This window comes from Salminus brasiliensis, chromosome 2 (assembly GCF_030463535.1).
Source record: "Salminus brasiliensis chromosome 2, fSalBra1.hap2, whole genome shotgun sequence".
Classification (NCBI taxonomy): Eukaryota; Metazoa; Chordata; class Actinopteri; order Characiformes; family Bryconidae; genus Salminus; species Salminus brasiliensis.
In genome coordinates, this window is record NC_132879.1 from 17,250,214 (window position 1) to 17,269,124 (window position 18,911).

Genomic DNA, 18,911 nt, shown 5'->3' on the forward strand with positions numbered 1-18,911 from the left:
AATGATAGACGTGCATCTAATTTACAGAGAACTGTCTAATAATGACAAGGTTCTTCTGTGGTTCCTCTATGGCAATGCTCCAGAAAATCCTTTTTGTCTTTTTTTATGTTTGTGCAACTGATGAATTGGATAGCTTCAAGGACACAAACGCTATACATGATTAACGACTAACTGCTGAGAGAAGAGCAAATTCACCTTAACAAATGGCCACTTTCACAGTGGGCAGGTGCTTCCATTACGTCTAAAAGGGGCTGTAAAGCCATCTGTATGGAAATGAGGAGGCAACGGCTGACCAGTAATAAACTGCATAATAAACCACATGACCTTATGCTGCAGATAGCACATGCCCACTACACACATACACACACACAGCAAAACCAATCTCACAAGCAAGTCACTCATAACAAATGGTCCAGAAGTGCACCAAAAAGCCAAGCTAGCCGATAGACCTCCAGTGACCTTTATTAACATAAATGATGGCGCTATAATGAAACGCAGTCTGCAGAAAAGCAGGGCAATGCCTGCAGCCACACAAACCCTTTAGAGAGCAGCTCTCACCTTTCCTGGCCTACTGGAAGCTGTACTTTGCCAAAGAGAGAGAGATAGAGAGACAGAGAGAGGGAGTGGGGCACTGCCCTGGCAGATCCGCATGCTGGGGAGGCGGCCATGTTGGATAGGAGTCAAGGGCATGCAGCGGAACAGGCGAAAGAGGCCTTACCCCGCGCCAGCCGCTGACGCACTTCTCTCTCAGGGATACCGGATACCGAACCGGAGACCCAAACACTGGAATACTGGCAAAGTCGTGGTTATCTAACTGCCCGCGTCACAAACCTATTTTTACCTGCAGAGATTCCTTTATGTAATTTTCAGGTTTAGAAGAACTAAAGTGAGTGTTGTATGACCTCTTCTTTCCCCACTCTAATTTGGTGAGATTTTTCATTTACTACTAAACCCCAAAGAGGCAGACTATGTTTCGTGTCTGGTTCTATTTTTACCAAGGAATTTCCAAAAACTGGGTCACACGCATTGCCTTGTGCCCGAAACTGCCAGGAGAACATGCAGCTGAAACTCTTCTGCAAAGATAGATTTCTCTGCTGCAACTTTTCCGTCAGCACAGTGTGTACATACAGGGTGAACTGCACAGTCATCGCAGTAGCTTCAATGTAAGCTCATCGTTCTCCTTGTCAACTACGTTCCGTCTGGTCTGCACCGCAGGATCTGTGAGCTTTACTAACACGATTCTGTCAGTGGCTTGAAGCATTAGCCTTAACTGCTTAAACATCAAGCAGATTTAAATAGCATTTATGAAGATGGTGATAAGGCCTATCAAAGGTTCAGTGTGTGAAAACAATTTGATGTTTGATAACGCCATGATGATTCACAGTCTGTCCTTGACGGTTTGCAGTTGGGTCGGCTGTAACATTCCTCCTTCATTTGGTTAATTTTTGATGCTGATGTTGATGAAGATGGCGTAGTCATGATGATAACTATACAGAATGGAGTGTTAATTAGAGAAAACTTAGCTTAATCACCACATTATTGGCTTATAATGATGATGATGGTAATGATGACTAAATTGTGGATAATATTAACTAGTGCAATCAGAAATGATGACCAAGAGTTATTGGCAGATGATTAAACAACATCTTTGAAACTAGTACACTTTATCCTTCCTGTTCACCATTCTTTAGAAACAGCAATAATTTACTCATCACCATAACTCAGAGCTGTTACTTATTTTATTTTTCTGTAGAAACCTCTGAGGAGATTATATATAAGTAACAACACTTAAATAATGACACTGCCTTCCCCAAAAGGGGTTGATTCCCTGGCCAGGCAAGCCCACCATGCTATATCTGCTCCTAACTCCTAACTCTCTAATTTAAATATAACATTTGAATGTAAGTCACTGAGGATAATCCTAATGCTAGCCAAATGTGATGAATGTGAATGTAAATGTAAGAAAATCCAGATTTTTAAAGATATGGTAGACCAGAAGACCCTCCGAACTCTTGCTTCTGATCTGGAAAATCCACACATCCTTCCTCTGTAAGAAGACCACTGAGTTCTGTTTGTCTGAAAGCATGTGGAGCTGATCACAAAAGTCCTTACTGAGAAGCAAACAGACAAAATAGAAGAATGTTTGCAAATCAACAAAGAAGCTGCTAGTATTCGTAGAACAGTGGACTGACCACCTCAGAGTTCAGACCTCAACATCACTGAATGTGTTTTGGATTAGTTTGATGTTAAGGAGCACGTTACATTACATTACATTACACTCTATATGAAACTTGTGCACTACAGGGACTCAGGGGTCACAAGTTCAAATCCCAAGTCATGCCACGTTGCAATCAACAGCCACTGTCCAGGAGACAGTGAGGACACCTGTGTTAAGTTAGGGGGAGTTACAAACAGGTAGGTTCATTGGCAGTACTAAATTGGTAAACAAAACAAACAAACGTATTCATTTAAACCATTATCAATCTGCAGTTGGTTCTCTGGTGTCATTTTTAGATATTCAGTCTTATTTTTAGATATTCAGTCTTATTTTTAGATATTCAGTCTTATTGAATCCCTTACAGTTAGTCTCTGGAGGAACTCCTTTGAAGATCTCTTGAATTATGACTATTCTATGAAAAGCTTTTAAGAAGTTTTAAACATTAGATACAGGCTTCTCAGTACTGGGCATTAGCTGCCTTTCTTTATGATCTTGCTCTAACAATTTTGACAGATGCTTAAACGTGCTGTACTCTGGCCACCATGCTTAACTCTGTGATGTATATTCTGTGTTTTATCTCACCCAACATATTGTGACTCCTGTCCAAGCAAGTCCTGTCATGTTCAATAGTAATCAAAGTGGAGGAAGATGAGGGCTGATGAAGCTCAGCAGTGTCATGGCCAAAACCGTGACTCATGAGTCCACAGCGCACATGAAAGGCGGCAGTGCGACACGTTATCTAACCCTGAGACCACATGGGTGAGTGACCCCATCTGTGTGTGCGTGTCTGAGAGTGACAGGGCCAGTTGACCACTGCCAGTGCTGGTGTGCACTTAGTGCCTCAGGAAGAGTAGAGGATATCAGCTCTGAGCGTAAGTCTAATCTATTCAGCGATGGAGAAGAGTCCATAGTGAAAAGGGTTTGAATAACTAACTGTGTACCAACTGTGATCATCCAAATCATCTGCTTTTGTTTGTTTGCTTGTTTTCTTTTCTTACTGGTGTCACTGTCTCTTAGTGAGTCAGTGACTTTTCATTAGGCCCTTATGCTCATATTCAGTCTCACTCTTAAGTGAAAATGTTCTTGACTGTGTAGATGATGTCCAGGTGACTGTAGACATTTGTGTGTGCATAATCTTAGAGGTTAGCAGACATAGACATAGTATAGTAATGACAATACGTCAGTACATTTATCTTCATGGACCCCCCCCCCCCCCAAAAGGGGATAGGATTATTAAATATCCTTCTTGATTAACACTAACTAGGGCTGTAACAGTACATGTATTCATTACAAGCAACTGCACAGAGAATACCCAGTCACTTGTGTCACATGTAAGCCTTTGCATTTGCATGGCATTGTGGGAATTGTAGTGCTTTAGGAGTATTGCTATGGTTACTGTGGTCTTGTGTTTCCAGTGTACATGCTGTACATTGCAGAAAGAGGTATCAGAGTAAAATGAATCAGAGTCAAATACAGAAAGAAGAATCAGAGTAAAATGAATCAGTCAAATACAGAAAGAAGAATTAGAGTAAAATGTTACAATTATATGATTATAAAGTTATAGATTGCAAAATCGGAACCACTTGAGTGGACTCCAGATCTTCAAAGAACCAAGTGCATATGTTTTTTAATGTTCAATCCTTGTGTGTGTATGTGTGTGAGAGAGAGAAAGAGAGAGAGAGAGAGAAAGAGAGATAGTAGCGGCAGGTGTTTTCTCCCTATGTGGACAGCAGTGTGGTTCTGAAAGGGTCATTGCACACATGTAATTCCTGCCGGCCAGAGCCAGGAGCCTGCAGCCTGGACAGTGTGTCTGCCCATGCGGAGGGATGTACAGCTGCCAACCGAGCTGAGAATGTGTGTGTATCTGTGTTTGTGTGTCTATGTGTGTGCATCTATTGGTGTGTATATGTACTGTGCGTCTGCAAGTGTGTGTGCGTGTGCATGGGTGCATAGTCATGTGTATATGAATGTATAAATGAATGTCTGTATGTATGCTTGTGGTTGTACTTGTGTGTGTGTGTGCGTGTGTGTGTGTGTGTGTGTGTGTATGTGTGCATTTATGTGTGTGTGTGGGGGAGGGGGGATGAGAGAAAGAGGAGAACAGAATGACACAGTGTGTCCTAAGCTGACCTTAGCACTTCCTGCCAACAGGAGGAGGTAGAGAGCATATTGCGCCCTGTCTTGGCACACTAGTCAAGCAGGTGTGAGGGGTGCGTTAGTGTGTGTGTATTTGTGTGCGCTGTATGTTTTTAATTTCACCTTTCATTCTCTCTCTCTCCCTTTCTGTGTCCAGTATGCTGCGTCATTCTCCAGCAATAACACACAAAGCTCTACAGAGCTCAGCTCTACAGAGACTCACATTACAACTAAATGGGGACAGTGATGAGATTTGCTCCCCTAATTGCTCATAATGGCACTCTGCTCCATTTTTATCGCCATGCTGGTCAACTCGTAACTCAGCGAACACAATCACATCCCTCTCCAGGTGGAGGGCTAGCCACCTGTCCTCTCCGCGGCCGCCGCATCGATCTCCATCCCCTAGGCCGACTGCAGCGGTCGCGCGCCTGCTTATGGTCCCTCTCATTACACGGTTAAAAATCACGCCTGCTCAGCACCGGCGATCAGTCGTTTCTAGGTCAGCGCAAAAATCAATAAGCATCAGCTCTCACACAGCTCAGAGCGGGGCTCCCTGGAGCCGCAGGTAGGCCGGGTTTGATTTCTGAACCACAGGTTTCTGCAGGCAGCATTAGCGGAAAGAGCCAGACTGTTGTCGTGCAACATGGATTGAATGAACGCCTGGTTTAGCATGGCGGAGCGGTGTTTAATAACGGTATAGCCACGCTATCAACTAGATTTCCTGTCACCTTTTGCTTATTCCTTCAGTCCATTGAGTTTCCCAGTAGTCTTCAGCGTTGAATCAGGCCTCATGACACTTGATTTCATTTCAGTTCAATTCAGTTCAATTCAATTCAATTCAATTCGATTTAATTCCATTCCATTAGCGCTGCTCTTTTAATTATGTTTGATTAGTTTGTCCATCAACGGTGACACACTCTTAACTCCTGAGCCAGTGAGGGAGCTCTGCTTCATGTGCACATGAACTAATGGGAATTGAGCCTGCAGGCCTTCAGTAATGAATCTGTCACTTCACTGGCTATCACTTTACTACAGCTTCACGTGACCCAGCATATGACCTTTAATTCTGACAAGGGGTGGAGCCTGATAGAAGCTGAAGATGAACCCACTAAGTAAAACAATAAGTGTTATTTATAGAGCATGTTTACTGTGAATAGCTCATGTCCTACATTCGTCTTGCAGTTTTCCCTAAGGTTTACTTATCACATCTCTTTGTTTAATCAGGTTGTTTGTGTTGTTGTATCTTTCAAACTGATTGTATTTCTGTACTGAAATGCTGCTGTGGACAATAAAATACCAAACAGCCTTCCTAATGCCAACACAGCTTAGCCAACATATAAGTCATCCTGCTCTGTGTGTTATGTAGTGACAGAAAACATAGCACTGCTTAGAATCGAATTTACCATAGCTAATGTAGATGCCTGAGTGGCACCATCTAGAGGTAAATATAAGCAAGCGCCAATCTTTACCACATGGACCCAGTTCCGGGGCCATAGGATGCAATGAGTAATCTCACATGGGTCCCATCTAAGCCCCTTGTACCATTTACAACTGTTTAACCTCTCCTGGTCCTATTATTATCCCTGGTGAGCATCCATATGTGGGGCCAATGTAATTACAAATAACCATAGTACTCTTCAAACAGTTAATGTGCTTCTGAATGCTCAAGAGTACAAGTTTAAGTATGGAGATACACTCCACTTCAGGGCTTGGGGATAATAATAATAATAATAATAATAATAATAAAAATAATAATAATAATAAACACAAAGTACATTCCCTTCAGGAGAGGCGTTACCGACTGAAGCAAGCTGCTGTGTGTGTCAGAAGCAATCTTCACACCAGAGTGCTGTCTGCTGAAGTGAGATGTATCAGGTGTCCTGTAAGAGCAGGTGTCAATACATATGCCACACACAGGCTGTTCATTTCCACAATTGATCAAAACTGCTCTGCAGATGAGGCCCTTATTTCTCAGATTCTTAAGAGAAAGGTGTGATCCACTGATTCGCAGACAGCTTGGGGGAATGGATCTTTCAAATAACAGCCTGACATTTTACTGTAGCCAATCATAAAACTGAACCACAATCACGTAACTTAGGCAGGAAAGAGGTTAATGTAATCAACACAGACCACTGTGTTCTCTTCTAGTCCTAATTTGCTTTCTTTTCTTTACATATGTGCATTACTGCTGCAATTTCAGAACCTTGTATAGCTGTTTTTGGCATTTATTTTCATTTTATTTTTTTTATTACAGAAAACAGCAACTGCTCTTCACACTGGATTTTCATGTTAAATGGACAAACAGAACTGGTCCAAAATGACTTGCAATATAATTTCGCAACATTTTTTTGTACATTATAGTTAAAAGATATAAGGTTTTCTTCCAACAGTGCTGAGATGCAGATGACCTTTCCACTGCACTCTTAAAATAAAGGCGCTACAAAGGCGTGCCATAAAAGAAATATTTTAGGTTCTATAAGTCAATGTTTCTACAATAGATGTGAGTGTGAAGAACATTTAAGTTGGTACAGAACATTTACATTAAACCTTTAAACCTTAAAAAGGTATTTCACATAAATCTTTTTTTACGAAAAGGTTCTCTATGGAACCATTAATGGTTCTTCTGTGGCATCACTCAAAGACCCATTTCTAGTACCTTTATTTTGAACAGTGTGGGTGTGAAAATGTACTTTTTTAGACATGCTTTCTGGTGGAAGCATGGTCCAGCTTGTCTGCGTGTGTGTGTATTTGGTCTGTAGAAGGCCACTCGGGCCTGCATGCCCCACGTCAGCCTCATTAGCACTCTGGCTCTGCCAACCTCTTTCCACACGGCTGCGCTGGTTTCAGAGAGTGAAAGAGATGGTCTGGTGAAGACAAAGCGAGAGATAAAGAGACAGAGGTGTGTGTGTGTGTGTATGTGTGTTCTCAGGTTATGTGTTATCAAAATGTGCTCTTGAGGGGGGGAGGGGCATAAGAGGGATCGAGAGATGGAAAGAGAGAGAGAGGCGGCTGGGGGGGGGGGGGTGATAGATGAGAATGAGCTTCCCAACAACGAACAAATTAATGTGTAAATGTATGTGTGGTGTGTGTGTGTGTGTGTGTGTGTGTGTGTGTGTGTGTGTGTAAAAAAATCAATATGCCTAACTGCGTATATGTGTGTGTGTGCATGTATGCCTGCATCCATGTATATGTGAGTGTTTATGTGAGCGTGTATTTTTAACCCTGCAGAACCGAAACGATAAAAATAACTATATATAAATAATTACTTTATATAGGTATGTGAATGCACACACATAAATGTACATTTACCTTAAGGCATCAAGGCTTCAAGAGCAGACACTCTTATCCAGAGTTAAGGATTATATGTACCTATATGAAATAACATAATATAGCTATTTTATATATATAAAAGTCATATAGGTAAACACACATATATGGACAAAGTATTAGGACACATGCTATTCCATCATAACATTATATCATATGCTATCAGTATGTCATGTATACATGTATAAATATGACACATAAAGCCAGGCATGGGCTAAAGAGATATTAGGTCCCCCAGCTTTGAGCTGTGGAGCAGTGAAACTGTGTTCTCTGAAATGATGGTGCTCCATCCAATACTTTTGGGATGAGTTGGGGGTGAGATGGGGTGGTGATCATTCAACATCCTGACCTCACTAGCACTTGTCAATGAATACTATGCAATCCCTACAGCAATGCTCCAAAATCTAGTAGAAAGCCTTCCATAGACAAGATTAGAGATAGAGACAGTTACTCACAGGTGTCCTAATACTTTTATATATATATATATATATATATATATATACTTCTATATATATATATATAGAGAGAGAGAGAGAGAGAGAGCATATATGTAACCTCACACCCTGACCTTGTAGAAAAACAGACCTGTGATTGTGTGTGCATGTGTGTGTGCCTGCGTGTGTGCTGGGGTGGCTGACTCGTGTGCAGCATTAGCGCTGATTGTGCAGTGATGCTCAGGAGGTTTCCATCCCGCGAGGCTGATTACTCCTCTATACCGGCGCCTCGGTGCCTGCCTGTGTCCCCACCCGCTGACCTTGGGCCTCTAAATCTTAGCCAGAGCCAGACAGGTCCATTATTTCACCTCAGCCCTGCCTTTATTATCTAATGCGGGTCAGAACCGCCTGGGAGGGCTTACCACACCAGCCATCGGCAAAAGGAGATAGCTGATTTACAGAAATGGTCAAAAGGGGATGACCACAGAGAGACAAACAAGCACCAGCCGGCAGTTTTATCCTGGTCCAGACGAATCATTTATTTATGTTTGTAACTGCAAGACGCAATAAAAGCTTCCAAGAAGAGCCAAAGGAGCTTTTCTATTGTGCAGATATTCCAACGGTATGTTACACAGTGTATTTCCTTCTGGGCAGTTAGGAGGGCAGATGGTATTGACTGGACTTCAAAATCTCTTTAAAAACATAGAGGAAAGCAAAAGAAAAAGTGGAGCAATTTACCACCACATTTCTGTGAGGGAATAACGGAAAGTTGGAAGAAAAGGTCTTGTGTCAGAGATTTTGGCACAGCTCTACTTTCTCAAAGGTGAAATCTCTTTCCACATAGATCGGTTGCTTACGCTCATTGCATTTGTAGATGGAGCCATGCACCGAACCAGAGACCTGACTGCCTGCCCCCCCCTCCCCCCACACACAACACCGGTTTAATGAAATGGATCCTATTACTGCTTTTTTGGAAGGATATATCCACCCCAGTCAACCACCTTGTGCTTGAATGCACATCATAAATTCAGAAGCTGAGTGTCAGCCTCAATTAAAATGAGCAGTGAAATAGCTGGCAGAATTAAGTAGCCTTTCCTTCTGCGAGGGGATGGGAAAAGTCCCCATCAGAAATGCAGGAAGGGATTAATCGAGCACATTGCGGTCCTCCATTTAGGGGTTTAACGCTCCATTCTTTGACATTTTTTGTGTGCATATTCATGAAATTAATGCCATTAAAATTCAGCTGTGCAAAAGCTTTCCGATGATGCATTTTTCATGCATGTGCATGCATGTTCAATTCATTCCCCCTGATGAGGTCTAGTGGGTTCTCTTCAGAAATGCCCCAGTCAATTTAAAGATGATCAACAAATAGTTCTAAACATTATCAACAGCTAGAAAAATAATAGAAACAACTGCATTCGTTTGAAAAAAATATCAAATTAAGGCAATGAACTCAATGCAAAGAATGCAAAGAGTCTCGTGCAAAAACAAAAGAGCGCGCGCACCGGGGGCACTGCGCAAAAAGGCTCGATGCGCTTACCAAACACACACGCGCGCGCCCGCGCGCACCCATATGGCAGCAGGACGTCAATCCAACTGCTTTGTACTGCATTAAACACGTCCCCAAAGTCCAAAGAAAAGCCCCACTCGCGCGCAAAGCAGTGTATGTTGCGTCAAACTGACACAAAAGAAAGGGTTTACTCTGGTGCAGAGTGGATCATCCAAATGCATTCACACCCTGCACATCTAGAGCGCGTGCATTTAACCCCAGTGCCCTGCCACCCCTTCCCTCCCTTCCAAACTAAATAATAATAATAATAATAATATTTTTTTTAAAAAACAGCACAGTGATGGACTTACCCCCCAACGCTTGCTTCATAACAAAATTCATGGTGATGGCTTTTGATTCCTGCCTTCTTCACGCGCAGATATTACATTCACGGTAACAGCCTCTTAAGTAGTCCTTCCTCACCAGACCTGTGGAAAACACACCACACACACCAACAGCTTAACCAGGCAGCACTTTTTGGAACTTAGGCTTAGACTAGAACTTTCCTCCCCCAGGTTTCTTTGCAGCTTTCGTGTGGGCTCTTCTCAAGGAGTCCCCATCGACTAGCTCTCACTGAAGGACATTAGAGGTCAATATAACGCACAGAGTGCAGGGGGGCGGGTGGTCCTGTTAAACGCAAAGCAATACACCTTCATTTGGCTTGAAATGTCTCGTTAGCATTAGATACTGGCCCCAAACCCCACTGTTTTGCCTCTGGGACAGGAGGACATTTTGTAAATGTGGAGCTGCAGAGGGCACGGGCACGACCACCACAGGACACTGCAGCCTAAATGTCGTCCCATAACATCTGAAAAGCGAAAGCAAGCCCGTGGAGCTTGGGCACGAGCCTGATCCCCCCTACCCCCCACCCCCTCGTTATAGATCTAACCTATAAACACCGGCTTTGACAATTGGGGTCCAGGCACTGTTTGGCGGCTATCCCACAATCTGGGGGTTAACTTTCCATTGTCCAATTGCATCAAGCGTCGAGCCCTATGTAAGATCCGATGGGGATAGGATGATATGCGTGCACATGCATGACTAAATGCACCCCTGGTGCACGCGCTCGGTGCTTATTTTGATGGTAAAAGTGCACGCTCCTGCGTGCTCTATAGCGTGCGTGCATGCGGCTATAGAAGCGCTGTACGCGCGTTTATAAGCATGCTGTTACAAACGCAGCGCTGTGATGCACCCGCGCTCGAGATGCAAGGAGAAACGGCACGGGAATCACTTCCTCGTTCGCTCCACAGTGCAGGCGTTCATACACTCACGCACACATATACATACACACACACACACACACTCTCTCTCTCACGCGCACAGAGGTCATGATTACCTGGCCGGCGTATTTAAGCGTGGTTCTCTCTCGCGCGCGGACGATGAAGCCCCTCCTTTGGCCGGTGAAGTTGCAATGCGAGCAGGACAGGGTTGTTCAGCCGCTGCCTCCTAGCATGTCCGTGCGCGGCAGCAAAGGGAGCGAGAGAGAGGGTGCGAGAGGGAAGCGTGCGTGCAGCTAGACTGAATCACATGAAGGGGCTCCCGTCCGAGGAGGCGCGTCCCACGCACGAGAAGGGGGGCGATCAATTATTCACGGCGCCCGGGTTCCGCTGCGCTCTCTCTCTCTCTCTCTCTCTCCCTCCCTCTTTCACGAGCCCAACCGAGAGTGCACGTTGAGGTTAGCTCGCTGATTCGCTCGCGGTCCTGCAGGGGTAAGGGCACGAGAGCTTATGTGAACATATGCATATACAGTATTCCTATATACATTAACGCTCGTGCATGTTTCTATGCAGGTTTCTATGCAGGTTGTATTGATGAGTGAGTGGGGAAAAAATTGGTAGTTTCTTTACCACCCGTAGTCAGGCGGCCTCTGTCCCCTGCGCTACGATTGGCTAGTAGTTCACACTCACAAGCAACCCCCTATAGTCTAAGAAGAAGCGTTTGCGAGTGTGAGCTGATAGCCAATCACAACAAAGAGGGTGGGCTAATAGGAGCCTATCCCAGGGCAGGAGGCGGGGCTTGTCGGAATACGGGTAGTAAAACAATGAGCTCTTCACTCGCTCCCTGTGCTTTGGGTCGTGAAGGTGAGGGGCGCAATAAGAGTCCCGACCCCTGATGAACTCTGTTTACACGACAAGCAGTTCTTAATATGAGCTATTTTACATTGACTAATGTATTCTGTGTGTACGCTGGCGTGCATGTCTTTGTGTGGACCAAATGCTCTCAGGATGACTGACAATAAAACAAGGACATCTTACTTGTATTACTGATAGTTACTGATACATTACCTAATTCCAGAGTCGTTGTTGGGACAGTTTTGGCCTACTAGATATTTATAAGGACAAAATGTTCTCTATAGATATAGTGTTTTATTATTTACAAACATTTTCAGACATGCTCATTCTTGTTCAAACACATGATTTATACAACAAAAGACATTATATTCTGATAAATGACCACTTTGCTGCTCTAAACCTGGCTAGTGCGTCCACAAGTGGGGGGAAAATTTTGTTCTGCTGTGTCCGTAACCCCGCCTCCACTGGTGGATTGATCCCCCCATTGATTCCCCTATAACATATTGGTGGGCAGTGGCAGTCCTAATTTTAACTTGACACGCCCACTGGTCACCATGGCGACCATAGGAATCAGAAAAGTCTTCTACCCTGCCCAGTCCTCACTAAGCTCCGCCTCCACAACGCTTCATAATGACCCCCTAACATGCCTTTTTTTTTCAATTCTGCTGAGAGGACGGGAGGTCTAGATATTGAGGGTGGAGACGCTCTTTAGAGAGAGGTAGATGTGGCATTTTGCGCGCAGGTATTAGTTATTAGTTCTTGATAATGCATCTTCTACAGGGCTGATGCTAGCCGTTTGGGTCTAACCTGCTAAGAGGTGATCGCCAGTTCTGTTTGTTATTTTAGCTAACAGACACCCACACTTCATGGGGAACACAGAGACAGCTGCGCCACTCAGGAGCCCCCAGGAGTTCAGTCATACAAGATTAACCCATTGCTCTTTCCCTGGCACTTGGGCATTTTTAAACAACATAAAGGAACTTGTAAGGGGTGACTTATGAGGTCACTTATGTCTTTTATTAGAGCCAGCTCTGAACTACTATATTAGTTCTCTACCATAAAAGTACTGGAAGGAGCTCCATCCGTCTCCCTGTTTTTAATCTCAATACTGGGGACTTTATGTCACAAGCTCAAGTTGGCATTGGCGTTTGTTTATGGAATTGATACAAGCTGTGTGTACAGTCAAATATCTTTATTTACAAATAGTAGCCGAATTCACTAATTAAAAAGCCTTTCTGATTCTTTTTTTGAACATGAAGGTCAAATTTAAAAGGACGTAAACTTTACAGTGTCACGGATAAAACATAGAGGTTGCAGATTTCGTTGCAGACCTCTGGACTTTAATGTCAACCATTAGTTTTAGTGAATTGTGAAGAGCTTGTTTGAATACATTAATTCAAATTCAAACTTGCAAAAAGTTGTGAAATTCTGTTATGGAATTACACAACTGTAACAAGCTGTGGAATTCTGATAATTACCTAAATGTAATTACATTATGTAATATGTCTTATTCCTTCCTAATATGTCTTATTAATATGTTCTGAATCATGTAATTATTCTTTAGCACTAAATACGTCAACTGTAATTTCATTGTTTCTTACACTGTAAAACAGCAATTACAAATTACAATGAATGTAAATTGAAACTACAAAGTTTTATATATAATATTTGTTTACAGCAACATCAGTGAGATTCCTCTTGAGTTATGGGTGTGTGTGGTGTGTTTTCCACAGGTCTGGTGAGGAAGTCTGGTGACTACTTAAGCAGTATTTATATAAAGTTATACAATAAGTTTATGGTAATATCCCAGAAAATTATGTGTGTGTGTGTGTGTGTCTGTGTGTGTGTGTGTGTGTGTGTGAAATAAACTGCATTTTTTGTCATTTATCATTTTTCCCACCTGTGAAACAGGCTGGTTTTACTTGCAGATTGCAGTGCTGCGAGGTCTGTTTTTTCAGGGATTAGTCTGAAGCATTGAAAAGACACACTTGTGTGTTGGTCTCTTCACTGTTAACCAGATGCTTTGCATGTCTTTGTAGGCTATAAGCTGCAGCTAAGTAATGAGATGAATAAAATCAGCTCCATTTATCCAGCAAAGAAAGACTAAAAAGCTTTAAAGTGACAGGTGCAGGGCAGCATCCAGTCGCCACCTCCTCACACTTCATGTGATAAATGCCAAAGCCGGTCCTTTTCTTTCTGTAATAAGGGCTCTAAAGGCCACTATAGTCTCATTATACCCAGATTAGTCCTCAGTGACATCAAACTGACACCAACCTTATCAGCTTAACTTCATGTAAAGCAACATGGTGGTGAAATAAAGTGCACAGTTGGCATGCTTTAATTAGTCTGAAGCACATGGCTGGGTTTTTGATGCTTTAATAAGACAATATGGGATCAAGAGTCTTCTGGTCACTTTGTGGTCAGTGTCGGACATCTTGTTGCAGCAAAAGGGACATGAAGGCGGAGGGTCATTCAGAGATGCCTCATCTTGAGTTTGACTTGGTTTGGACTCATCAAGTGATTTATAAAGCTTTGTTTCCAAATCCAGCTTTTGTACTGATGCCAGGCGTGAAAATGATTCACGTATGGGAGAGCAAAGCTTGGTAATAAACCCGGATTACAGAGTGGAGTGGGTGGAATTTTCTAAAATATATCTGCACCCACTCTGAGCCACAAACAGCAAAGCAGCCACACTCTAGCTCTCTCCGAAAACACAGCCTCTGCTGGGACTGCTTATGCCCTACCTGAAAGAACGGTGACGACGGTAAGAGGGTGGATGACGGTAGTGATGACGACAGCAATTATGATGAGGAAGTTTGTGGGGGCGATGGTGACAAAAATGGGATGCTGATAAACTATGCAACAAAATTAGGTGACCTATCCATGACTTATCAACAAATGCACTCTTTTATAGCAACTATTTGCAGGTTAGATGGACTTTACAGAACACTGGCGAAAATACACAGGAAATTGCAGCTCACTTTCCTTAGATCCTTACTCTAGTCACCACCTGTGAGGAGTTTGGTGTGTCCCCCATCCCCATTTCTGTTTGGGTTTCACCCAGGGGCTCCGTAAAAATATGCATGGGTCGAATAGGTCAACTGTCTATGCCAAATTGCCCCTAGGTATGAATGGGTGTGTGTGGTACCCTGCAATGGACTGGCATTCTGTCCAGGGGTATTCACTGGGTTGTGCCCCATGATTCCAGGTAGGCTTCGGACCACCCTAATCCTGATCAGGAAAAAGTGGATTAGAAATTGACTGGATTAATTACATTGATCAGTTTTTTTAAATTCGGGCAGCACAGTGGCCCTGAGTGCTGCATAGCTCTTGGGGCCTTGGGAGTTTGATGTGCTTTTCTCGTGTCAGCACATATAGTTTGTGAACTAGCAATGTTATATTGTCCCTGAGTGAATGGGAGTGTGCAGTACACTCTGATGGACTGGTGCCCTGTCCAGGGGGTATTCCTGCATTAGACCCACCGTGGCCCTAACCAGGACAGGCGGACAGGAAGATGAAGGAATGAATGAATGAATGCATGAATTAATTAATTAATTTTTAGATTAGTCACAAAGTTTTAGTGTTGTTAATCAGTTACCCCCAGCTTTCAATCAACCCAAGTCAATTAAGTCAGATTTTAAAAAAAGGATTGTGTTTTTCAAAACTCTAATTCAATTAAGGATGGCACAGTGGTACCATGATAGTGTGAGTGCACCACACAGCTCTAGGGGCCTGTGGTTATGTGTTCAACCCTTGCGCCAGTAGAGATTGAACTCACAGGCCCCTGGTGTGTTCTTCCTCCCGGTACTTCAGTTTCCTACATCCTTCCTGACTTTTTATCATTTTTACTATTGTTTATGGTTTGCTCAAATTCGATTTCCACTCTTGTAAATGAGGGTTACCCTCAATGTACTTCGAGTTTAAACAAAGGTTAATTTGGCTACACTGCCCCTTGTACATTAGTGTGAGTGAATTTGTGTGGGGGTATTCATACCTTACCCCCCATTGATTACCATTACCTTGACAGGAAGAAGCATATAAGAAGATTGAACATTTAGAGGGGCAGTAGTTGCTCAGCAGTTAGAGCTCTGGGCTATTGATGACAGGGTTGTGGTTTCGATACCCAGGCTCGACAAGCTGCCACTGTTGGGCCCTTGAGCAAGGCCCTTTACCCTCTCGGCACCCTCAGGTGCTGGAGTTGGCTGCCCACCGTTCTGTGTGTGTGTATGCTCACTGCCCCTAGTTAACTTGTGTATTTGTGTGTGTTCACTACCACAGATGGGTCAAACGCAGAGGACACATTTCAATGTACATAGTACAGTGACAAATACATGCACCTTACCTTAAATCAATAAGGTTTAAGCAACAATTTTTTCTTTTTTAGCTGGATTACGTTCTTATTACAAATATAAGTTGGAAACAATGTATCTTGCCACTATGCTAACCTTTGCTTAATTACAGTGAACTGCAAAAACAAGTTCCTGAGCCCCATGCAGCTTGTCGACCGGCCCTCTTGTGGATCTATGGGTAGAATTCAACATTAGGTCACTCAGTAAAACAATGCTTTGCTAAGCACTCAAATACCAACAGTTTAATCATGAATGGTCTTAATCACTGCTGGGGATGTGAGATACATTATATGTCCAAATGTCTGTGGACACCCCTTGTAGTAATAACCTTTCGCTACTTTAAGATGTACAAATGCTCACACACAGCATGTCTAGTCCCTGTAGAGAAGTATTGCCAATAATGTCTGACTCTCTGGAGCAGATAAACATGAACCAATTGGCACCATACCTAATGCTAGGCGTTAGCTAGAGGGGTATAAAAGCCCCCAGCATTGAGCTGTGGAACTATGTTCTCTGGTGATGGTGCTCCATCTAATACTTTGAGTTGGATGAGTTGGGAAGTTGGGATGAGGTGGGGTGGTGATCATCCAATATTCTGACCCCACTAATGCTCTTATCGCTAAATGGTATCAAATTCTCACAGCAATACTTTAAAACCCAGATAAAACTCTTTCCTGGTCAGTAGAGTCAGTTACTTCAACAAACGCCGGATAAACTCTAAAAGTTTAAATACCCTTGTTTTTAGAAGAAACAATGAATGTGCAGGTGTCCTAATACTTTTGTCCATTCAGTGTATAACTTTTAACTGTTCAAGAATTAATTCATCAGACACATGAACATGCACTAATGTATGAAATTATTATTAGCACATACTGAGAAATATTTAGAGCCAACATGGAAACAAACAAAATGTTACTTGTCCTTGGCCTCCCGTTGTTGTGTGGTTTTCTTTGGCATGAAACTAAATAGCTCTTCTCTTTTGGGTTGCCAACTCCTCAGATGTCCAGTGTGACCTTTTACATATACACGATACAAACACAATTTGAAATGAACAATGCATTCAAAAGGCGTTTGTATAGAAACTTTATTGTGAACTAGAGTTTTTACCACCCTTGTCTCACAGTTGCTCAGAAAGAATGTATCTGTAGCTAGATCATGGTTAGGTTAGTTACAGTAGAAATCTGTACATCTCTGTTTATGTGCCCTTAAGCTCCAACAAGACTTGAGATTGAGGTGAGAGTGAAACAGCTATGGAGTCTGAGGTTGTGGGTTCAGTCCTTACGTTGGTGAGTAGTTTGTTGTGTTCTCACTGTGTCTGGGGAACATTCTCCAGGACTTCAGTTTTCTCCTACCTCCCAAAAACATTCTATGTAAGAATTGGCTTTGCTAAATTGCCCCCTAGGTGTGAGTAGATGTGTATGTGTGGTACCCTACGATAGAGTGGCGCCCAGTCCAGGGGGTATTCACTCCAGGTAAGATGCCTGCAATCTGACCAGAAAGAAGCAGATGGATTGTTTAAGACAATACAAGGGTCAAAAGAAAAGAAACAAGGTCCATTATTTACAGAACACAAACAATCAAAATATTGCAAAATCTTTTTTTTATTTTAGTTTATTTTGACATTTCTACAAGAGAGAAATCCTGACAGGTTTCTGGAGCCACACATAGCCATAGCTGTATGCGATCAGGCCTGAAAGTGTATATCAGCACTTAGGATAAAATGGGTCAGCATACTGTAGATGTTGAGAATACTCACATTGTTTCCCACATTTTCCCACGAGCAACATGCCACCAATTCTCTTCACGAACCACGCCTGTGTTAGATGATGGTAGCCACGAGGTTCTACTGTAATTTGAAACAGAGCAACTATAGTTATTTGCAGTGGACATGGGTCAATAGCTTTCATTTTTGCGTCATACTCTGGACTGCTAAAAGAACAAGCAGGCCTTTACGATTAACATTACAATAATCCAAAACACCAGGCCATAAACCTGGTTAAATTACGAACTGCCGGCAAATGAGACTCCCACACAGAGTAGTTTAGAGCAGGTAATGTAATGTGGCCTCAGCCTTGGAAAACGAGAAAAGGAGAGAGAGTGAGAGAGAGTGAGAGAGAGAGAGAGAGAGAGAGAGAGAGAGAGAGAGAGAGAGAGAGAGAGCTTGACTAACGCTTGTTCTGACTCATCATTCGAACGAATTTACTCAGATACTCCAATACTGTCTTTTTATATGAAAGACTCTTAATCTCCCTCTCCCGTGTTCTCATTCAAACTAAACTTATATGACCGTGTGCTATTATGTGCACACATGCACATGTACAGAACAAATGCTCTGATGGCACAGCATAACCTGTTATAATGGTCTTTTATGTCAAAAGAAATTATGGAAAATAGGGCGTCAAACAACAAGCAAGCAAGCAAGCACACATTGACGCAGATCCACACAGACAAATGTGAGTTGTTTTTGAGCACAAATGAGCTGTATCTCCTCTCCACAAGCCCACCGCTCCATTTGTACACATTTTCTCCACCGGATGCCAGAGTACAGGTTTGTAGTAATGGGCTGCTTTGCAGGTGTGCTATCCAGAACGACATAGGGAATGAGAGAAAACTGCTTGGTTTCCTTTGGTCTTTTCCTGTGGCCTGAGGGAACAATCCCTTTCTCCACCACACTCTTGCACTGGCTCACTGGGGGTGATGGAAAATGCTCAGCTTCCCACAGCAATTCCAACAACAGTGTTGCTAAGATGAAGGTGCTGCTGCCCAGTTACAATGTGTCTTCATTTCCATTAGATAGTATGACGATGCCAGGTCACAACTGCTAAA

At 42.9% G+C, this 18,911-nt stretch overlaps 1 protein-coding gene across 1 annotated transcript in view; it reads right to left on the reverse strand.

Annotated features, from left to right (window-relative positions):
• Positions 1-11,432, reverse strand: part of LOC140545854 (complexin-1) — a 51,868-nt gene extending 40,436 nt beyond the window's left edge. Inside the window, exons 1-2 of the mRNA XM_072668870.1 lie at positions 11,001-11,432; positions 9,976-10,092 (exon numbers count right to left, since the gene is read on the reverse strand). Of these exons, the coding sequence (XP_072524971.1) occupies positions 9,976-10,006 (31 nt within the window). The 5' untranslated portion in view covers positions 10,007-10,092; positions 11,001-11,432. The remainder of the gene's footprint in view (positions 1-9,975; positions 10,093-11,000) is intronic.
• Between the last annotated feature and the right edge of the window lie 7,479 nt (positions 11,433-18,911).